General features: G+C 37.9%; 2 protein-coding genes across 2 annotated transcripts in view; one reads left to right on the plus strand and one right to left on the minus strand.

Moving 5' to 3' along the window:
* Nucleotides 1-3,450: 3,450 nt before the first annotated feature.
* On the plus strand, nt 3,451-16,869 carry PPID (peptidylprolyl isomerase D). The gene is made up of 10 exons (XM_028104315.1): nt 3,451-3,631; nt 4,906-5,046; nt 6,816-6,922; nt 8,826-9,014; nt 9,923-10,045; nt 10,193-10,299; nt 12,251-12,392; nt 15,574-15,660; nt 15,762-15,804; nt 16,598-16,869. Exons 1-10 carry the CDS (start codon nt 3,547-3,549, stop codon nt 16,684-16,686), a joined length of 1,113 nt encoding a protein of 370 aa, XP_027960116.1. The 5' UTR covers nt 3,451-3,546; the 3' UTR covers nt 16,687-16,869.
* The window catches only part of ETFDH (electron transfer flavoprotein dehydrogenase), a 29,743-nt gene continuing 27,135 nt past the window's right edge, over nt 15,667-18,274 (minus strand). Inside the window, exon 13 of the mRNA XM_028104314.2 lies at nt 15,667-17,847. Within this exon, the coding sequence (XP_027960115.1) occupies nt 17,684-17,847 (164 nt within the window). The 3' untranslated portion in view covers nt 15,667-17,683. The remainder of the gene's footprint in view (nt 17,848-18,274) is intronic.

Here is an 18,274-nt window from a genome sequence, read left to right on the forward strand (position 1 = left end):
TATTTCAGACTTGTCTGGGTCCTAGTTAGGATCTCAATGATCTGCAATCTATTACTGTATAAAGGTATGAACTCAGGTGTGTGAGACACAAGTTTTTTTTCTATCACTTACCTTAAGTTCAATTTTGAATCGCCTATTCCAAAGGGTCGGTAATGCCATAATTTTGCCAATTTCTGGTATCTCACTTTTCTCTCTTGGGATTGGATCTAAACTTGATAATGTCTAGCAAATTTTGGGGTTGGGAGCCTCTGGTTCTCAAAGTCATTTGTCTACATAGGCATCCAATGAGAAACTAGACGTCTTACCTCAGTCATCAGTTCTCCCAGGCCTCTTGAGTTCAGACTTCCCTTCTGCAAGCTCTCTTGAAGTATGGAGGCCATATTTCCTTTTCTATGGGAATACAGGGGTATTGTTTTGCTCCCACTCCAAGCTAGGGCATAGGAAATCTTTGGAGTCTGTCTAGTTCCCATCTACTTACTCACACCATTAATCCATATTCTTTCTAGGGCCTGCTGCCTTCCTGAGGCTGTATTTGGGAATCCGGGCACACCATTCCCTCTGCTCTCAGATTTCATAAACTTTTGGAGGTTTGCTGACTTTCCAGGGATGTGACTGGGGAACATGGTTCAGAGACTTCTCATCTCTGGGATAGTGTAAATCTGCCCTGCCATTGCTGCCCCTCCTACTCTCCTCTCTCTGCCATCTGTAACCCCCTCATTCTCCTGCATGGGAGATGGGTTTGTTTGTGTTTTAGTATTATTATTTTTTGCCAGTGGAAAGCCATGCTCTTAGATGCTCTTACAGCCATTTTTGTTCAAATCTCTTGCTATGCCAGGAGTCTTTCTTGTTCCTGTAAAGCCAAGCCTTTTGCAACTCCAAAGTTAGGAAAGTTAGAAAACACTCCAAAGTGTTTTCCCCACTCTGTTTTCTTTGCTATCACATGTTTTTCTCCTTAAGGAATGAGCACAAAATGCCTAGCTGCTTGTTTGAGGGGAGTAATGAGCAAAGAGATTGAGAGAGGATATTGGGTGGGGGATGCAATCTGTTAATATTATCCTCCCAAACTTATGGGGAAAGTGACAGAAATAACAATAATGATAATAATGATAATGATAATAGAGATCTTAGAGCAAACATTCATCCCTCTTTCCAGATGAAATTGTATAACCTTAGCCCTAATAAATAGTGCATGCTCCTTAGTCTTTCTACACACAGACAAGAAGCCTTCAGAACTGAGAAGACGTGTTTTAAGTAAGCAGACTGACAATGGGACAGGTTGTCTTCTAGGAGGATTTATCTTTTCACTAGAGATCAGTACTGGAGTGGTTTTGAAAGGTACGATTCTGTTATTCAAGTTTGTTCTAGGAAAATGACAGTTTACATAAAGCTGTTACGTTACTGTGAGAAATCTAGACAGAGTAACATTTAGTCTTTTACACCCAGAAACCTGTATAACACAAAGAATCACGTTATATTTTCTGAGAATGCAGAGGCATCTTCAAAGTACCTTTGCAGTTTTAACTTTCATTTTGAAATAGTTTGATACTAGTAATTATTTTAATAAAGTATTAGCTATTTATGATTAATAATTGCTTATACTTGTTGAGTACTTACTATGTTTCTGATACTACAACATCTAAATAATTCTTCACCTAATCCTCATAAGGCACCTGGCTGGCTCAGTCAGGGCAGCATGGGACACTTGATCTTGGGGCTGTGAGTTTAAGCCAAACACTGAGCGTAGAGCTTACTTAAAATAAATAAATAAACAAACAAACTTAAGAGATACATATCATTATCCTAATTTACAGATGAGGAAACTGAGGCACAGAAAGGCTAAGTACTTTGTCCAGAGTCACAAGTTAGTATCTATTAGTGATTGAATTTGAACCTCAGAAGTGTGATGGCACAGAAGTGCTTAACCATGTTACCTAGTTAATGATAACAATGGTTAGGAGGATATGGAGTAAAAGTGACGATTCTTGGACTTAATGTGCTAGAGGCTAATTTTAAGCTACTAGAGCAGAATAAAACTTTTAATGTGAATTTATCATTTGATATTTATGAGACAAAGTGTAAATTACCAGTTTGCAGCCTGGAAATGAGACTGGATTAGTGAGCAATTTATTTTGACTCATATTCATCAAAGGACACAGAGGTTATGTGCTGGGCTGACCTAGATCCTCGTGGAGCCATAACGAATAAACACTATGGAATTCAAGGACATCAACTCATAAGGAATTAACATTTTGCATTAATTTTAATGTGCTGGAATTTGAAAGGATCAGCATGAAGTGCTGATAATCTCAAATTATACATAAATACACATGGAAATGAAATTTCTTATTAACATTCTTATAACAATTCTCAAGTCCATTCACATTCTGTATAACTCGTTCATTCATTCAAAGACATTTATTGAGCACCTATGGGGTGCGTGGGTGATGCAGTCGGTTAGGTGGGATTCTTGGTTTTGGCTCAGGTCATGATTTCAGGGTCCTGAGATCCAGCAAACCACCCCCCCACCCCCCAGCTCAGCAAGGGATCTGCTTGAGATTCTGTCTCCCTCTGCCTTTCCCCCTCCCCCCACCCTGCACTCTTTCTCTAAACAAAAAAATAAACCTTAAAAAAAATTTATTGAGCACCTACTATGTGCTGGACACTGTTAGAAGTGCTCTGAATAGAGCAATGAACAAAACCAAATTCTTGTCCTCGTGGACTTGAATTCTAATGGGAGGAGATAGATGAAATAAATGAATAAACAATTAGAATATTACCAAGTGCTAAAGAACATGCCACTTCTCTCCAAAATTTGGCTTTATCAAGAGGTGAGTCTATGTTCATATAAATACGTAAAATGTTTACACAAATTCCCAGAAGGGAAAAGCGGACTATAACACAGTTTTATCAGGAAACTAAACTGCGCTCTCTTCTGGACGTTCAGCTTCAGAGCCTTTGCCTAACCTCTCTCTATCACTTACACTGTTAATAGCAACTTGTAACAAAACGGCAGCAGTAACACGGTCACTATAGATTAGCTACCACCTGGCTGTGTTAGGCGCTGTGCTAAGCAATTTGCGTCTTTAATCCCCAAAACGACCCTCTAAGGTAAGCATTTTTATTCCTATTTTCCAGACAAGCAAGCTGTGTGTCAGAGAAGCAGTCACACGCCCGTTAGTGGCAGGCCTGAGGCTGGAATGGAGAGGACTGTCTCCAAAGCTCTTCTATACTATCACAGTAGGAAAAGCGATGAAACACGCAAAAAAGAATAAAAAGGACTGGGGCTGCAACTTCAGCACACGAGAAGAGAGGAAGAACAGAAAGACAGAAGTACAGAAAACTACGGAGAGCCGATGCCAGGTCAACTACGCGGAGACGCCGACGGAAGTCGGCGCCGGAAGTCGGGGCGCGGCTTCCGGACCTCACGCCGGAAGTGGCTCGTCAGCGCCGCCGACAGATCTTCGTGGAGAAAGTCGCTTTTGGGTTGAGCTGCCGGTCGTCCACGAGGTTATTTGAGTTCGCTCCCAAGCGTATCTGCAATTCAAAATGTCGCACCCGTCCCCTCGAACTAAGCCCTCCAACCCCAGTAACCCCAGAGTCTTCTTTGATGTGGACATCGGAGGGGAGCGAGGTAAGCGGAGTCTGATACTTGCGGAATGGCCCCGAGGAAGCTATGCTTCCCGGGATTCGGGGGATTCCGACGGTGGCGTGCCGTTCAGGCCAGGGGCTGCTCTGTGGTGCGGAGGGGACGGCTGCCCAGACTGGACTGCTGGAACATATCCAGGCTTCCAAGGCTGGGTCGAGCCAGCGCCCTTGTACCAAGGCCGTCGGTCGTGCGGAAGTTTCTGGAAATTTTTGGTTTCGGGATTGTGGGGGCCGTTAGGTTTGCCTCCTGATTTGGTTGTACCTCCTCGCCACCTTTCACTATCAAGCAGGCATAAAATAAGATTATTTTATGTTTGCAGTGGGACCTTCAGAAAACTGATAATGTGTTTGTTGGGTTCCGGTCACGCCGTGTCTTCTGCCACCCGAGATATACCAGCAGTTGCCAGATTGTTTGTAAATTAAAGCGACTTTTGCTGGTTGATTTTTCTTATTATCAGTTTTTAACTTAGAGGTCCCGTCAGATTGGCGAATGTTTGTTTCTCGTGTTGGCATTGGGGAAAATGAGCTCAGTGTAGCAATGTGGTTGCGTAGGCTACGAAAGCACTTCGGGAGCTCCGGAAGTCTTGTGAATTAGCGTATTGCTTTGTAACTGAAATACTCTTTTTCTAGAACAGGTTAGAATTGTTAGCTGGTCTGTGTGAATGCAAACGGACACATCAGGATTCAGCGACTCCCTTGGCTGATTATGGACACACACATGTATTTATATAATAAACATAAACATATATATTTATTTTGTTTTGAAATTAGTGCGAGGTTTGTTTTTACCTGCCCTAGGAGTTGTCTAAAATGGGAACTTTTTCCTCTTTTGCTTCAGCGGCTGCACTAGGGAGTTTCCATAGAGCACAAAGGCTACAGCTATACTTAAAACTCAGCCAACCCGACCACTCAGAGGATATTTGATTTTCTCCTATTGGTTACTTGGTGGTTGGAATTGCTGAGTACAAGTAGAAGAAATTACTCAAAATTTAAAACCATTTGTACTTCATGGTGTCCCTTATATGGTCCTAATCTGCTGGCTCTGTTTTTGATCCTTTGTTAACATGTAGAAAAATGATTGTTTCAAATTCATCTAGATACGTGACACGTAACATTAGACTAATTTTGAATATTTAGAAAAATGACCAAAAAAGAGAACTTGGTATCTCAGTCACTATACTTTCGCCAACCATCCTTTTATCATTTGCTTATTTAGTTACTTGTTTTGCATACTGACATGTTTTCATTTTTTTCTTTTAGTTGGTCGAATTGTCTTAGAATTGTTTGCAGATATTGTACCCAAAACTGCAGAAAATTTTCGTGCATTGTGTACAGGAGAAAAAGGCATTGGACCCACCACTGGGAAACCTCTCCATTTCAAAGGATGCCCTTTCCATCGAAGTATGTGTAAATTTTTTAATCTGATTCTTATAAATAATTCTGTTCTGTAGCAATTAGGGAAGAAAATCCTAAGTAAAGGGAAGTAAAGAGTGAAAATTAAGAATTACTGTTAGTTTCAGGAGAATGCTCTAACATCTGAGGCAGTAGCTCAATTTCATAAAGGTTGGGCTGTGAACAGTGGAAATATATGAGAGGGTACTAAAGTTTACTTATAGAGAAATGGACTACCTAGCTTCACCAGTGCCCTAGCTCTTCACTCCACTGGGATTAGATTGAGAAAAAAGGGTGTGCCATGATAAAGAAGCAGACTTTAGATAGTTTGACTGCCTGGTGGCAAAAAAGTTCTAACTACCACTTGGGCAGGATTGCTTGGGAAGGCTGTAGCCGATTTAAAAGATTCCGTGTCTTGGTGTGATATTTAATTAAAAAATGACATTTCACAATGCTTATCACACTTTTTAATCATACCTTTGTTTAGTGATTATTTGATGCTTCCCCTAATGGACTGTATGTTCCATGAATTCAGGAACTTATCTTTTCACCATCTTGTTTTCAGCATATAGTATAGTTATTGAGTGGGTACTCAATAAATATTTGTTTAATGAATAAGTATGTTAAAGTATAATCTTGAGTAGTTTATTAAAAGCAACTTAAGAAAAAACTAACATTGATTTTAAAATGTTTAAACTGTTGATTTACATTCATGTTTAATAAAATACTAAAATATACTGTAGAGTGTAGTATTTGGAAAAGAGTTGACATAGCAGGCCTGAGACTGCTCTCCTTGGAAAGGTTTGCTTGCAGCCTGGACATTAGTTGGAGTTTAGGAACTTGGCACTGGAACCAGTCCCTGAATCATAAAGATGGTTTACTGTGCCTGGATTATTTTACAAACACTTTGATTTATGCTAAACACCTGTTTTCCTTTTGGGAGTCTGAAATTTTGGTACATGCTAGGTAGAGAGTAACTGCATGATCTGGCCTGGTTAAAAACCTTGGGCTTACCTGGGCAACAACATTGTGCATATGTTGCAGCATTTTTTTTTTTGCTGGGGGAAGAATGTGCTCTCTGACCTTTCATGGGAGGGAGAGAGTATAAGGAAGCACATAGATTTCTCCAGACTCTGTTGTATCTTTATCTTTTATCGACTAGCTCTGTGTCCGTCCTTTATTGCTGTAATACAACCAAATGCTGAGTCCCATGAATCCTAGGAAATTTCTGAACATGAGAGTGGTCTTGGGAACCTTTGACACCAAGTGATAATACTTGCTGAAGTACTCCCATTATGGTATAACAAATCTACTGGGAATAATTGGTCTTTCCTAGTAGACATCAGTGAGTAACACATGTCTAGCCATATACACAAGGAAAAACAGTTGCTGCACCCAAGGAATTAATGTTTCCTGGAAGAGACAGATCATTACGATACACGTTATGAATGTTATAAAGTGGAGGTAGAGTCAAGATATTGTGGGAGAAAAATTATGAGATCCAACTTTGGGGCCTCAGTGACAGTTATATAAGGGAGGTACCATTTGAACTAATTCTTAGAGTATTAGTGAGTGATTAGTCAGTAAAAGTAGTTTGGACCCAGGCTATGAAAAGCCTTTTAAGAGTTTGGAGTTACGGGGATGGGTGGGGAAAGACAGGAGAGTGGTATGACCAGAGTCATGTTTTAGGAAGTTTCTTTCTTACTACATGTTCATTAGTTAACATTGCTGTAGTCATCCATATTTTAGTTTCTAATAGTTATTTTCCTTTTCTGTAGTTGTTAAGAAATTTATGATTCAGGGTGGAGACTTCTCAAATCAAAATGGGACAGGTGGAGAAAGTATTTATGGTGAAAAATTTGAAGATGAAAATTTCTATTATAAGGTAAAGTAGGCAAAAGTAAGTGTTTATTGCTAATAATAAAGGTTGTTATGTGTCTGGTCTGGGATACTAGTTGGATTAAGACACCAATAAATGTCTCAAGTGTGCATAGATTCTCCTTTTCTTGTAAAAGATACCATATTTGTGAACATGCTCTTTAACATACAAAAATTTCATCCACTAATTTTATTTGGCAAAAATACAATGGTTATGTCAGTGTGATCCAGGTTTACATACTTCACTAAAGCCAATGAGTTTTTAAGAGCAACCACCATATGGCAAATTGTTTCCAGGAAGAATGTTCTCATTATCAGAAGGATGGTAACTTGTGCATTTTTATGCTTGAATTTGAAGAGCAACAAAACCATCGCTAATATCCAGGATGTCAGGGGATTTGCAAAGTAGCGGATATGGTTAATGTCCAAGCTCCTAAAGGACATTAGTGGTGCCTTTGCCTTCTTATATTCATTGTCCCAAGATGTAATCGGGTATATTGCATCATTCAAGTTGTAAGAATGAACATGTAAGTACAAAAGTAGAGTAATATCTTTGGAAATGAGGAATATGAGCAAGGTAATTAGGATATTTTGAAAAGAAAATGTCATCAGTCTTTTAAACAGTATTTATTGGCTGCAGCTATTATGTATTTAGTACTGTCACTGGCACCAAGGAGTTTATAAAAATAAATAGCCTTGATAACAAGGAATTTATGATATTTATGGGGAAGACAAGATTAAAACACATGGGACAACAGGAGAATAATATAATAATGGGCAAATAAATGCTAAATTGATTGAGACTTTCTGTATATATTATAGGAGAAAGAGATGATTTATATATTTCAAACTATGAGGGAAGATATTGAAGAGGAATGGGTACTTAAGCTGGGCTTTGCAGGGTGGCCAAGACTTGGTTAGACAGGAACTAAAACATAGATTCCAGTTTGAATGAGGGATATAAGTAAGTAAAGACAAAGACAATAGGAGGCTGAGAAAATAAAGTTAATATTCTATTTGTTATTATGGGAAAAGCACCAAACTTTTGGAAAGGAAAAAGGGAAGCTGCCTCTGAAGGATGAAAACTAAGATTATGGGATTGCTTTGATCAAAAGAAAGGACATAGCTTTTGCCTTCTGCAAACTTGGTAGCCCTGAAAGCTGAATTTTTTGGGTTGCAGGGGTAAAAGGCATTTTCAGTGGGAAGACTAACATGAGAGTACAATGCATGGCCCAACAACGAATAATTTAGAAAGCCTAAGGATAAAGTGGAAAGGTGAAGAAATCTGGTTTCACAGCACTTTTGAACAGGTTGATGCCAAGTAGAAATTTGATTTCAGGATGTATGCAGCAGTTTCTTTAGGTCATTCTCTGAAGAATGGTTCTCTGAAGATTCACCGGGGATGAAAGCCATAATGTTTGGATTACTTTGAGATTAGGAAAGTACTTAAGGAATGTCTTGTCTAAATTGAATATCCCATCACTGTTCCCAGTTTATTGATGTGTAAAGGAAGAATCCTAGCGTAGGCCCCTAAAAATGGGAAGACTATTGAGTTCTTCTCAGAAAAGAGAACATTCATTATAAAAAAGGACAAAGTATAATCATTAGATTTCCTTAATGCAGCATCTTTGTCTTAAAGTTGAGATATAAGCCTGTTCTCAAAATGGCCAATTTAGAAATCTAAATTGTTATTTTATTTGGTTTCATAAGGTTTTTTTTTAAAGTCTAAAAAGTGATTAAGTACCCCATGTTTGTGAATTAAAGGTTGCAATTTATACAAAATAACACTGCATTGTTTGCTCTAAACGATATTACAGCCTGCCCTAGTTTTCTGTGAATGGTCAGTGAAAGAACAGTTCAGACTAGGACCTCTAACCTCGGTTTTCTTTTCCTGATTTGTATTTCTACAGCATGATCAGGAAGGTTTATTGAGCATGGCAAATGCAGGCTGCAATACAAATGGTTCTCAGTTCTTTATCACAACAGTCCAGACTCCTCACTTGGATGGGAAACATGTGGTATTTGGCCAAGTAATTCAAGGAATGGGTGTGGCAAGGATACTGGAAAATGTAGAAGTGAAACGTGACAAACCTGCCAAAGTAAGTAAAAAGTTACAGTGAAATACACTTGTTATTTTAATTACTGTCTTAAAGAGATGTAAGTAAAAGGATCAGATGATTATTAACTGGGAAAATGTTAAGATGACTTTGGCATAGAAGCCTAGACCTTTCACTTTTTCTTGAAACTTTTCTACAGTGGGAAGGATAACATTAGGGTAGTTTAAAAAGAGATTTTTATTATTTCCACTTCAATTTTGGTGATTTTTTTTTTTTTTTGTAGCTTTCTTAACTCTTCTCTACCTGCAAAAGTTTGAATCAGCATGTACACTAGTACATAGTAGGAAGAGGACAGGAAGCCAAGAAGCCTGTTGAGACTCTGCTCTTTCACTGGTGGTTTGGCCTTGATCTTGTTATTTAAATTTTCTGGGCATGTTTCCCCATCGTATATAAATTACTTTAGGGTTTAGACTAGATTATGTAACTCTAAAGAGCCTTGTGTTCTAAATGTCTGTGAAATCACAGTGGCCACAAAACTACCTAACCTAACTGGCAGGGCTGTGAGTGGGGATTGGAAACTGAAATACCTGGAGGAGGTAGGCTGTCACCATTGTATGAAAGAAACAGTAGTGGAATTGAAAGGACATGCCTCACCTAAAGAAAATTACATAGAGAATGATAATATTTTCCACATATTCTTATTTATTGAGCTGCTGAATAGCAGTAAAACACTTTCCTAAAATAGTGTCATGGTATTACTTGGAATGTATATAAAGGGCATTATTATAATTAGAGCAGATAGATGAGACTTCTGTCAATCTGTCATTTGAGAAGTGACTTGGACAGTGTTGCACATGACTTACAGCTGTATAGCTTTTGAACCCAGATTTCTGGTTTTTAATCTCATTAATATGGTAGTAGACCTCTACAATTTAGGATTATTTTTACAGTTGTGCGTTATTGCAGAATGCGGAGAATTGAAGGAAGGGAATGATTGGGGCAAATTCCCAAAAGATGGATCTGGTGACAGTCATCCAGACTTCCCTGAGGATGCAGATATAGATTTAAAAGATGTGAGTACTTTTAGATTAGTCAAATTTTAATTATTAAAAATAGTACTAAAATTTTGAATTTCTCATATCAATCTGTCTTAGTGATAGAACCTAGCATTAAACCACATTAATTACTAAAATGCAACATATTTGTATTTTTAAATACAGGTAAATAAAATTTTACTGATAACAGAAGATATAAAAAATATTGGAAATACTTTTTTCAAATCTCAGAACTGGGAGATGGCCTTTAAAAAATATGCAAAAGTTTTAAGGTAATAAAATATTTTTAATTAATTCTAAGAGTTTATAAATTGAATTATAAACTGAAATTCAGAGTTGTTTATTGTCTTTTTGGCAGAATTACTTTGCAGCATAATAACCAGATGTGTTGAAATAGTTTCACATCTTTTGTTTCCTCCAGCTTCTTATTTTGAAAAATTTCAAAATACAGGAAAGGTGAAAGAACAGTATATGAATACACCTGTACCTTTTTTTTTTTTTAAAGATTTTTTATTTATTTATTTGACAGAGAGAGAGATAGGGAGAGCAGGAACACAAGCAGGGGGAGTGGGAGAGGGAGAAGCAGGCTTCCCGCGGAGCAGGGAGCCCGATGCAGGGCCCGATCCCAGGACCCTGGGATCACGACCTGAGCTGAAGGCAGACGCTTAACGACTGAGCCACCCAGGCGCCCTACACCTGTACCTTTATCTCTTTACACTATTTTTAACTTTTACTATCTTAGTTTTTGTAGAATCATTTTGAAAGGAAGTTACAGATACCATGACACTTTACCCCTAAATAGTTGAGCAGGTAATTCCTAAGAAACGAAAACATGCTTCTACATAACCTTGATACATTTGAAACACCCTGAAAATAACATTGATACAATATTATCTAATATGTAATCCATGTTCAAATTTCCACAATTATTTCAATTTTTTTTTTTTTTAGTCCAGAGTCCACTGTATCATTTGGTTTTATGTCTTTAGTCTCTTATCTTTAGTAGTCCCTACTCTGCACTAGGTTTTTGTAGTCATTTGTATCTTGTGGAGTCTTAAGTCAGTTGTCTTATTGAATACCATCTGTATTTATTTGATTACTTCCTCAAGATTAGTTTGAGGTTAAATATTTTGGTAAGAGGACTTAAATCGGTGGTGAATATTTCCTTTGATAACACATCCTGAAGGCACACGTCAGTTTGGCCTATTTTGAGTTTTGGCACTTGGTTAAAGTGGTGTCAGCCAGATGCTTGTGTCAGAAAGCTACCTTTTCCCTTTCGTAAATAAGTACTTTGTGAGGTGATCCTGTGAGATTGTGTGAATATCCAGTTCCTAACCTTTCTTTCATTCAGTGAGTTTTTGCATCATTGAAGATCCTTCCCTGAATCAGTTACTATACTGGTCACAGAACTGATTTTCTAATATTTTCATTCTGCAGTTATTTTCTGGCATTCTCATGTTTACAAGAGCCTCCTCCTTCTCCCCACCCCTTTTTAGTATTATATACCTGTGGATTTTTTTTAAGTTCAACCTATTATTATCATTCTTTTTGATGTTCAAAGGGTTCCATATTTGTCCAATGGAAGCCCCCTCTTCCTGTATCCTTTGGACATGTTCATATTAGTCTGTGAGCACTTGCTTTCTGGTACAAGGTGTTTCAGTTTCATCTTTTACTTAACTGTTTCCAGATCTGGTATTAGCAGTTTCTCCAAGGAGCCCTGGTTCTTGGTTCTTTTTATTGGGGGATAGATTTTAGAAACCATATTCTGAGGGCCAGGTGTGCCCATTGTTTCTGGGCCCTTTTCCGTGGGCAGAGCCAGGAACTGTATTCAAATACAGTTCAGAATCAACACTGCAAAGGTTCTTCATCTTGCCTCATTCCATTCTCTCTCCCACGGTGACAACCTTGGTCCAAGCATACTTAACGTTGGAAAGTACATAATGGAGACCTGAGCTTTAAAAATTGGGAAGTGTTAGTAGTGCATAATTATCTTTAGATTTGAGGAATGCTGTTAAATTGGTTTCTTTGAACACTTCGGGGAAAAAAGTTGGAACAAATAAAAATCTTCTAAAGGAAAATAAGATGGTGATCATTAAGAATATTAATATTAGCATTTGATGAGCTTTTTATATCAGAAATGACCTAACACTTTTTGCCATAGTTGAAGGAGCAGAGTAAGTTGTGTGTGGCATTATATGCTACCTTTATTAATGTATTCTCCAGATATGTGGAAGGTTCAAAGGCTGTTATTGAGAAAGCAGATAGATTGAAGCTGCAACCTATAGCTTTAAGCTGTGTGCTGAATATTGGTGCTTGTAAACTGAAGATGTCAAATTGGCAGGGAGCAATCGACAGTTGTTTGGAGGTAAGTCTCTTTGACATCAGACTTTTTGAAGGAGTGGAATTATGATTTATCAACTTGAAAAAAAGCAATTTTATGTACAGTAATATATTTTATTACAGAGGACCAAATGAGACTTGATGAAACGTAACTTAAAAGTCATTTTTTCTCTAAATATTTTGAACCTTCAGTTCTTCCTGTTAATCCATTTATTTAACTGATGACATTATGTAACTTAGTATCTATGAAGATACGTTCCTTTTTTCCTCAGAGCACAGGTATCAGCTCATTTATTCATTGAACATATTGAGCACCTATTGTGTGCAGGGCATTGGAATATGGGTTGCAGAGCCAGTCAGACTTGGTGTTTTTGTTAGACTTCTGTCACTAACTTTGTGATCTTGGTTAAGTCCTAATTTTAGAGTCTTAACATCTTTATATTAAATGAAAATAATCCTGTCTCGCAGGATTGTTAAAAGATTATATAACATATGTAAACCATTTAGCATAGTTTTGGGCACATGTTAGGCACCTAACAGAGATTAGGTGCTTTAATTAAAAGACTCATACTCTTAAGGAACTTTTTGTTTGACTGAGGAGGGAGTCTGTTTTAATTTAGGGTCATCAGGACTTGTATAAAGAGAATGGGTACTACTGGAACATACAAAGGTCACCTGTCTTTATGGGGACATCCAGGAATACTAACTGATAAAACTAGATAGGTGGCAGCATTATCTCCTTACATAGAGCAATTATGATACTCTCCCTATTGCACAGTTGAAAAATTTTCCAAACTAAAGTGTGTATTTAGAAAGATCATCTCTAATAATTTTTATGTATATTGCACATTAAGCTATGTACTTAGATCAGCTATGCCCAGAGCAAGTAGAAATACAGTGAGATGAGGTACGCCTAGCTGGCTCAGTTGGTAGAGTGTGTGACTTTTTTTTTTTTCTTTTTTTTAAAGATTTTATTTATTTGAGAGAGAGAATGAGAGAGAGCACATGAGAGGGGTTAGGGTCAGAGGGAGAAGCAGACTCCCTGCTGAGCAGGGAGCCCGATGCAGGACTCGATCCTGGAACTCCAGGATCATGACCTGAGCCGAAGGCAGTTGCTTAACCAACTGAGCCACCCAGGCGCCCGAGCATGTGACTCTTGATCTTGAGGTTGTAAGTTCTAGCCCCTTGGTTGGTGTCGAGATTACTTAAAATTAAAAAAAAAAAAAAAAAAAAGAGATCTTAATTTGGTAGGATAGTTAGAATAAGGGATAAGAATATATTTAGAAGGGAGCATATAGGAGCACCTGGGTGGCTCAGTCATTAAGTGTCTGCCTTCAGCTCAGGTCATGATCCCAGGGTCCTGGGATCGAGCCCCACATCGGGCTTCCTGCTCCCTGGGAGGCCTGCTTCTCCCTCTCCCACTCCCCCTGCTTGTGTTCCCTCTCTCACTGTCTCTCTGTCAGAAAATAAATAAAAATCTTAAAAAAAAAAAAAAAAGCATATAACAGAGGAAAAAACTTAACCAAGGAAACGGTGGGTCTTCACTCTGGATTTCTTTCTTTTTTTAAGTAGGCTCCACACCCAACGTGGGGCTCGAACTCATGACCCTGAGATCGAATCACATGGTCTTCTTTTTAAAAAATTTTTTATTGTTATGTTAATTACCATACATTACATCATTAGTTTTTGATGTAGTGTTCCATGATTCATTGTTTTGTGCATAACACCCAGCGCTCCACGCAGAACGTGCCCTCTTTAATACCCATCACCAGGCTAACCCATCCCCCCAGCCCCCTCCCCTCTAGAACCCTCCGTGTGTTTTTCAGAGCCCATTGTCTCTCATGGTTGGTCTCCCCCTCCGATTTCCCCCCCTTCATTCGTCCCCTCCTGCTATCTTCTTTTTTCTTAACATATATTGCCTTGTTTCAGAGGTACAGATCTGTGATTCAACAGTCTTGCACAATTCACAGCACTTACCATAGCACATACCCTCCCCAATGTCTATCACCCAGCCACCCCATCCCTCCCACACCCCCGCCACTCCAGCAACCCTCAGTTTGTTTCCTGAGATTAAGAATTCCTCATATCATTGAGGTCATAGAGTCGCATGGTCTTCTGACTGAACCAGCCACATGCCCCAACTCTGGATTTCTTTTTGACCTTTGAGAGGCAGATAATACAACTTTTTCAGTAAAATCTTAGTATTGACCTTTAGAAGATGTGAAGTAAACAAAATTATTTGTAATATATTTTCTTCAAAGGAGAGACCTATTCAACTTTACTCACACTCCTTAAAAAACCCTGTAGGTTTTTGTTGAGGATTTTTGTAGGATTTTATTTATTTACTTGACAGAGAGAGACAGTGAGAGAGATAACACAAGCAGGGGGAGTGGGAGAGGGAGAAGCAGGCTCTCCGCCGAGCAGGGAGCCCGATGTGGGGTTTGATCCCAGGACCCCGGGATCATGACCTGAGCCGAAGGCAGATGCTTAACGACTGAGCCACCCAGGCGCCCAACCCTGTAGGTTTTAAGTAAAAGAGTGTAACAAATTTTTTATTCATAAGTTTTCTGTTATCATTTAGGGCCCAATCAGGAGATAGAAACTATATAGTAATTTGAAAAGAGAAAGTTTAATATAAAAGAGTATGTAAGAGGGTATTGGAATAATGAGGGAATGGCTAATAAAGAGAATTCTAAAGAATATGGGAAAGCAGATATATGTATCTGCTTTATATATATGGAGCAGTCACTCCCCCTAGGCTAGGATGGAGCCCCCAAGGAAGAGGCACCTCATGACAGCCCCTAGGCTGAGGTCCAGACCTCACTGGGGAGGGAGGATGGCTGTGACTTATTGGGTGGCAGAGAAGTTCATTGGCTACCATACTTATGGGACTCCGCTATAGTGCTTGGGTAAGTTGCCTGCAGTGAGCTGCTGTGTGCTGTTGACCAAGCTCAATGCAGGAGCCTGCAAGAAGTGTACTGGAACCTGGAAGAGAAACAGCTTTTCTCGTCTGTGTCCTTTTGGTGCCCTCTACTGATAAAATTAATGTGCCCGCTGGCAGAGAGAAGAAATTTACAGGGTCCATCCAGCTCCATTATCACAGAGCAGTGAAGGGTTGATTTGGAGCTGACCGGCAATAAATTGAAGTTTAGTACATATATTTAATAATATTTAGGTAAAAATATTAATTTTATAATTTCTTGTAGGCTCTTGAAATAGACCCATCCAATACCAAAGCATTATACCGTAGAGCTCAAGGATGGCAAGGATTAAAAGAATACGATCAAGCATTGGTAAAATTTTGTTCTAAGCTTTAATATTTTTAGACAATCACCTTCATAAATCATATATCTAATATTTCTTTAAATTTTTTTTTTTTTTTTTTCAATTAAAGGCTGATCTTAAGAAAGCTCAGGAGATAGCACCGGAAGATAAAGGTAAGTTGGCAATTTTTATGGTCAAAGTTCATTTTGTCCTGTTAAGAATGTATCTTTATGAACCATTGTACCCTTTGCCACTTAGATATTTGTTCAACAGATATTACATAATGACTGTTATTGGTACTGATCATATGGCAGTGAACAAGTCAAGGTCCCTGCTCTCAAAAGAGCTTACATTCTAGTTCCTCCTCAGAATACTGATTCTCCCATACCCAAATATTTTTCTCTCATATCATTTGAAATCTGGTTCCTATTACTTTAATTCTAGTTGAAAGCACAGCAGTAAAAGATACAGTATTTATGATGAGTTTAATGTCTGGGACTATTCATTAAGCTGAATGAGGCCATAATACAAGTATTCTAGTTACTGGATGTATATTTTAGGAAAGCTTTGGAAAGTTAGGACAAAAATTAGTTTGTTTTTTTCAAATACGCCTGCTACAAATAGTGATACGAGATCTAGATATTAAAATACATCTTCAGTCTCTCACTGCTAAAGTAAAACAGGGGAGGCACTTAATTGCCTTCTCATAGGGAGAGAGAAGGCAAATCTACACATAATTCAGTTAGACTTCTCTCAAATTGACAATCTAAAATTATGTCTCATGGTTTTTGTATTTGTGGGATTGCTTTGTCAGTAAAACAGTCTGTTAATTGAGCTCAGTTACTTTACAGAGAAGAGTTGTATCAACGGGGAGAATTAACTATCATGTGTAAAACATTAGTTGTTGGGCATCCTAATTTTTTGGGTGTTTTGAGAAATAACCCCTATTACGTGTTTATTTTACAGCTATCCAGGCAGAATTGCTGAAAGTCAAACAGAAGATAAAAGCACAGAAAGATAAAGAGAAGGCAGCGTATGCAAAAATGTTTGCCTAGTAAGAAGTTCAGTTTTACTTAAATACGCATTGATTGTTATATAAAGGCAATAAGAAAATTTAAAGGTTTTTGTCAGTTATATATAATCCCTGATGTGTTTCCTTTGATACTTCAGTTTCCCATTGTTTATAGTTCAGGAATACTGAAAAGAGTTCACTCTTAATAAAACAGTGTTACAAAATACAGTGAAGTTTGATTTTGTTTACAGTTCAGGAATACTGAAAAGAGTTCACTCTTAATAAAACAGTGTTACAAAATACAGTGAAGTTTGATTTTTTTTTTTAAATGGCTATCTGCATTAATCACAAAGAATAACGGTGTCTGTTATTCTAAACTCGGTACCTGTTTCTAAACTCCTAAAGACACATCTTGTTGAATAAACACTTTAAAGCTTAAATTTGTATACTGTTTCCCTCAATTCTTTGATGTATTTCCCCGTGGTTGGTTTTTGCTGGTGTTTTGTACTTATTTACAAAATATTCAGGGGTCAACACTCTTTCTCCAAAGGGCCAGAGAGTAAATATTTTAGGCTTTGTGGACCATTGTCATCTGTCACAACTACTCATTTCTGCAGTTGTAGCCACAGGCCGTGTGTAAACCATGGGCATCGTGTATTCCAGTAAAACTATTCATGAGAAAAGTGGTGGGCTGGATGCTAGCCTCTGGTATAGAATATACATTTATATTTGAAGTTTTGAATTTGACAAGTCAAATCTACATTAAAGGCCAGTAGTGTATTTGCTATTGGTACTGAATCTTTGAAGAATTATAGAGGCAAGCAGATGCTACCTCATTTGTGAGGTTAACGTAGGAGGAATATTCATAATTTCAGGGTTAAGTATAAAATGTTTATTTCTTTGATAATTTTATGAACATTCTGATCAGTAATATGCAGTAAAATATTTTGACACCTGTTGACTTCTTAACATTTAAAGTTAGTTTGCCATACATTTTAAAGGAACTATCAAATGTGCCTGCAAATGAAATCAGTTGCAGTTTACATTCCATTGTAAGCAGGTCCTCCACCACCTTCGGGTACCACCCAGTTAATATTCTGACTTGGATCTTTAATATCACATGTTTTACAGTGCACGCAGTTCTGAGCATTTATCTGTAACCGAAATCCATCACCTTGTTCCAAAGGTACAAATTCATAAACTCCTGTAAGGAAAAATAAGTAATACTGTGAAGTGTACCTGTTTTAACTTCAAGATTCAAAAGTAGAAATTGAAGTCCTGGAAACAGTAGCTACAGAAACCTTGAAGGTTTGTTTTCTTAATGTTCACCCACAGAGAATATTATGAAGATCTTGGTGTGTGCTACTGCTATTAGTATAAATTAAGTATGGATAAAAGCAGAAAGTATACAGTTATTTGGCTAAGTTAGTCTTATAAAACAAGGGAACAAACATTTAGCAATTTTTGAGTTCCAATTTTCTATGTGTGTTACAACTAAAAAGACAAATTAGATCCAATGCTTACCCTTTGAAGAGTTTACAAACCAGTGTAAGGACAGAAATGATTTAAAAAGTCAAAAGACAGTCAGGGTCCCTGTCCTCAGAGTTTACATTCTAATTTTAGTCCCTCCA

Source organism: Eumetopias jubatus, unplaced genomic scaffold (genome assembly GCF_037043125.1).
Source record: "Eumetopias jubatus isolate StellerSeaLion01/CBP00866 unplaced genomic scaffold, mEumJub1_p1.0 scaffold_2, whole genome shotgun sequence".
NCBI classification, from domain to species: Eukaryota; Metazoa; Chordata; class Mammalia; order Carnivora; family Otariidae; genus Eumetopias; species Eumetopias jubatus.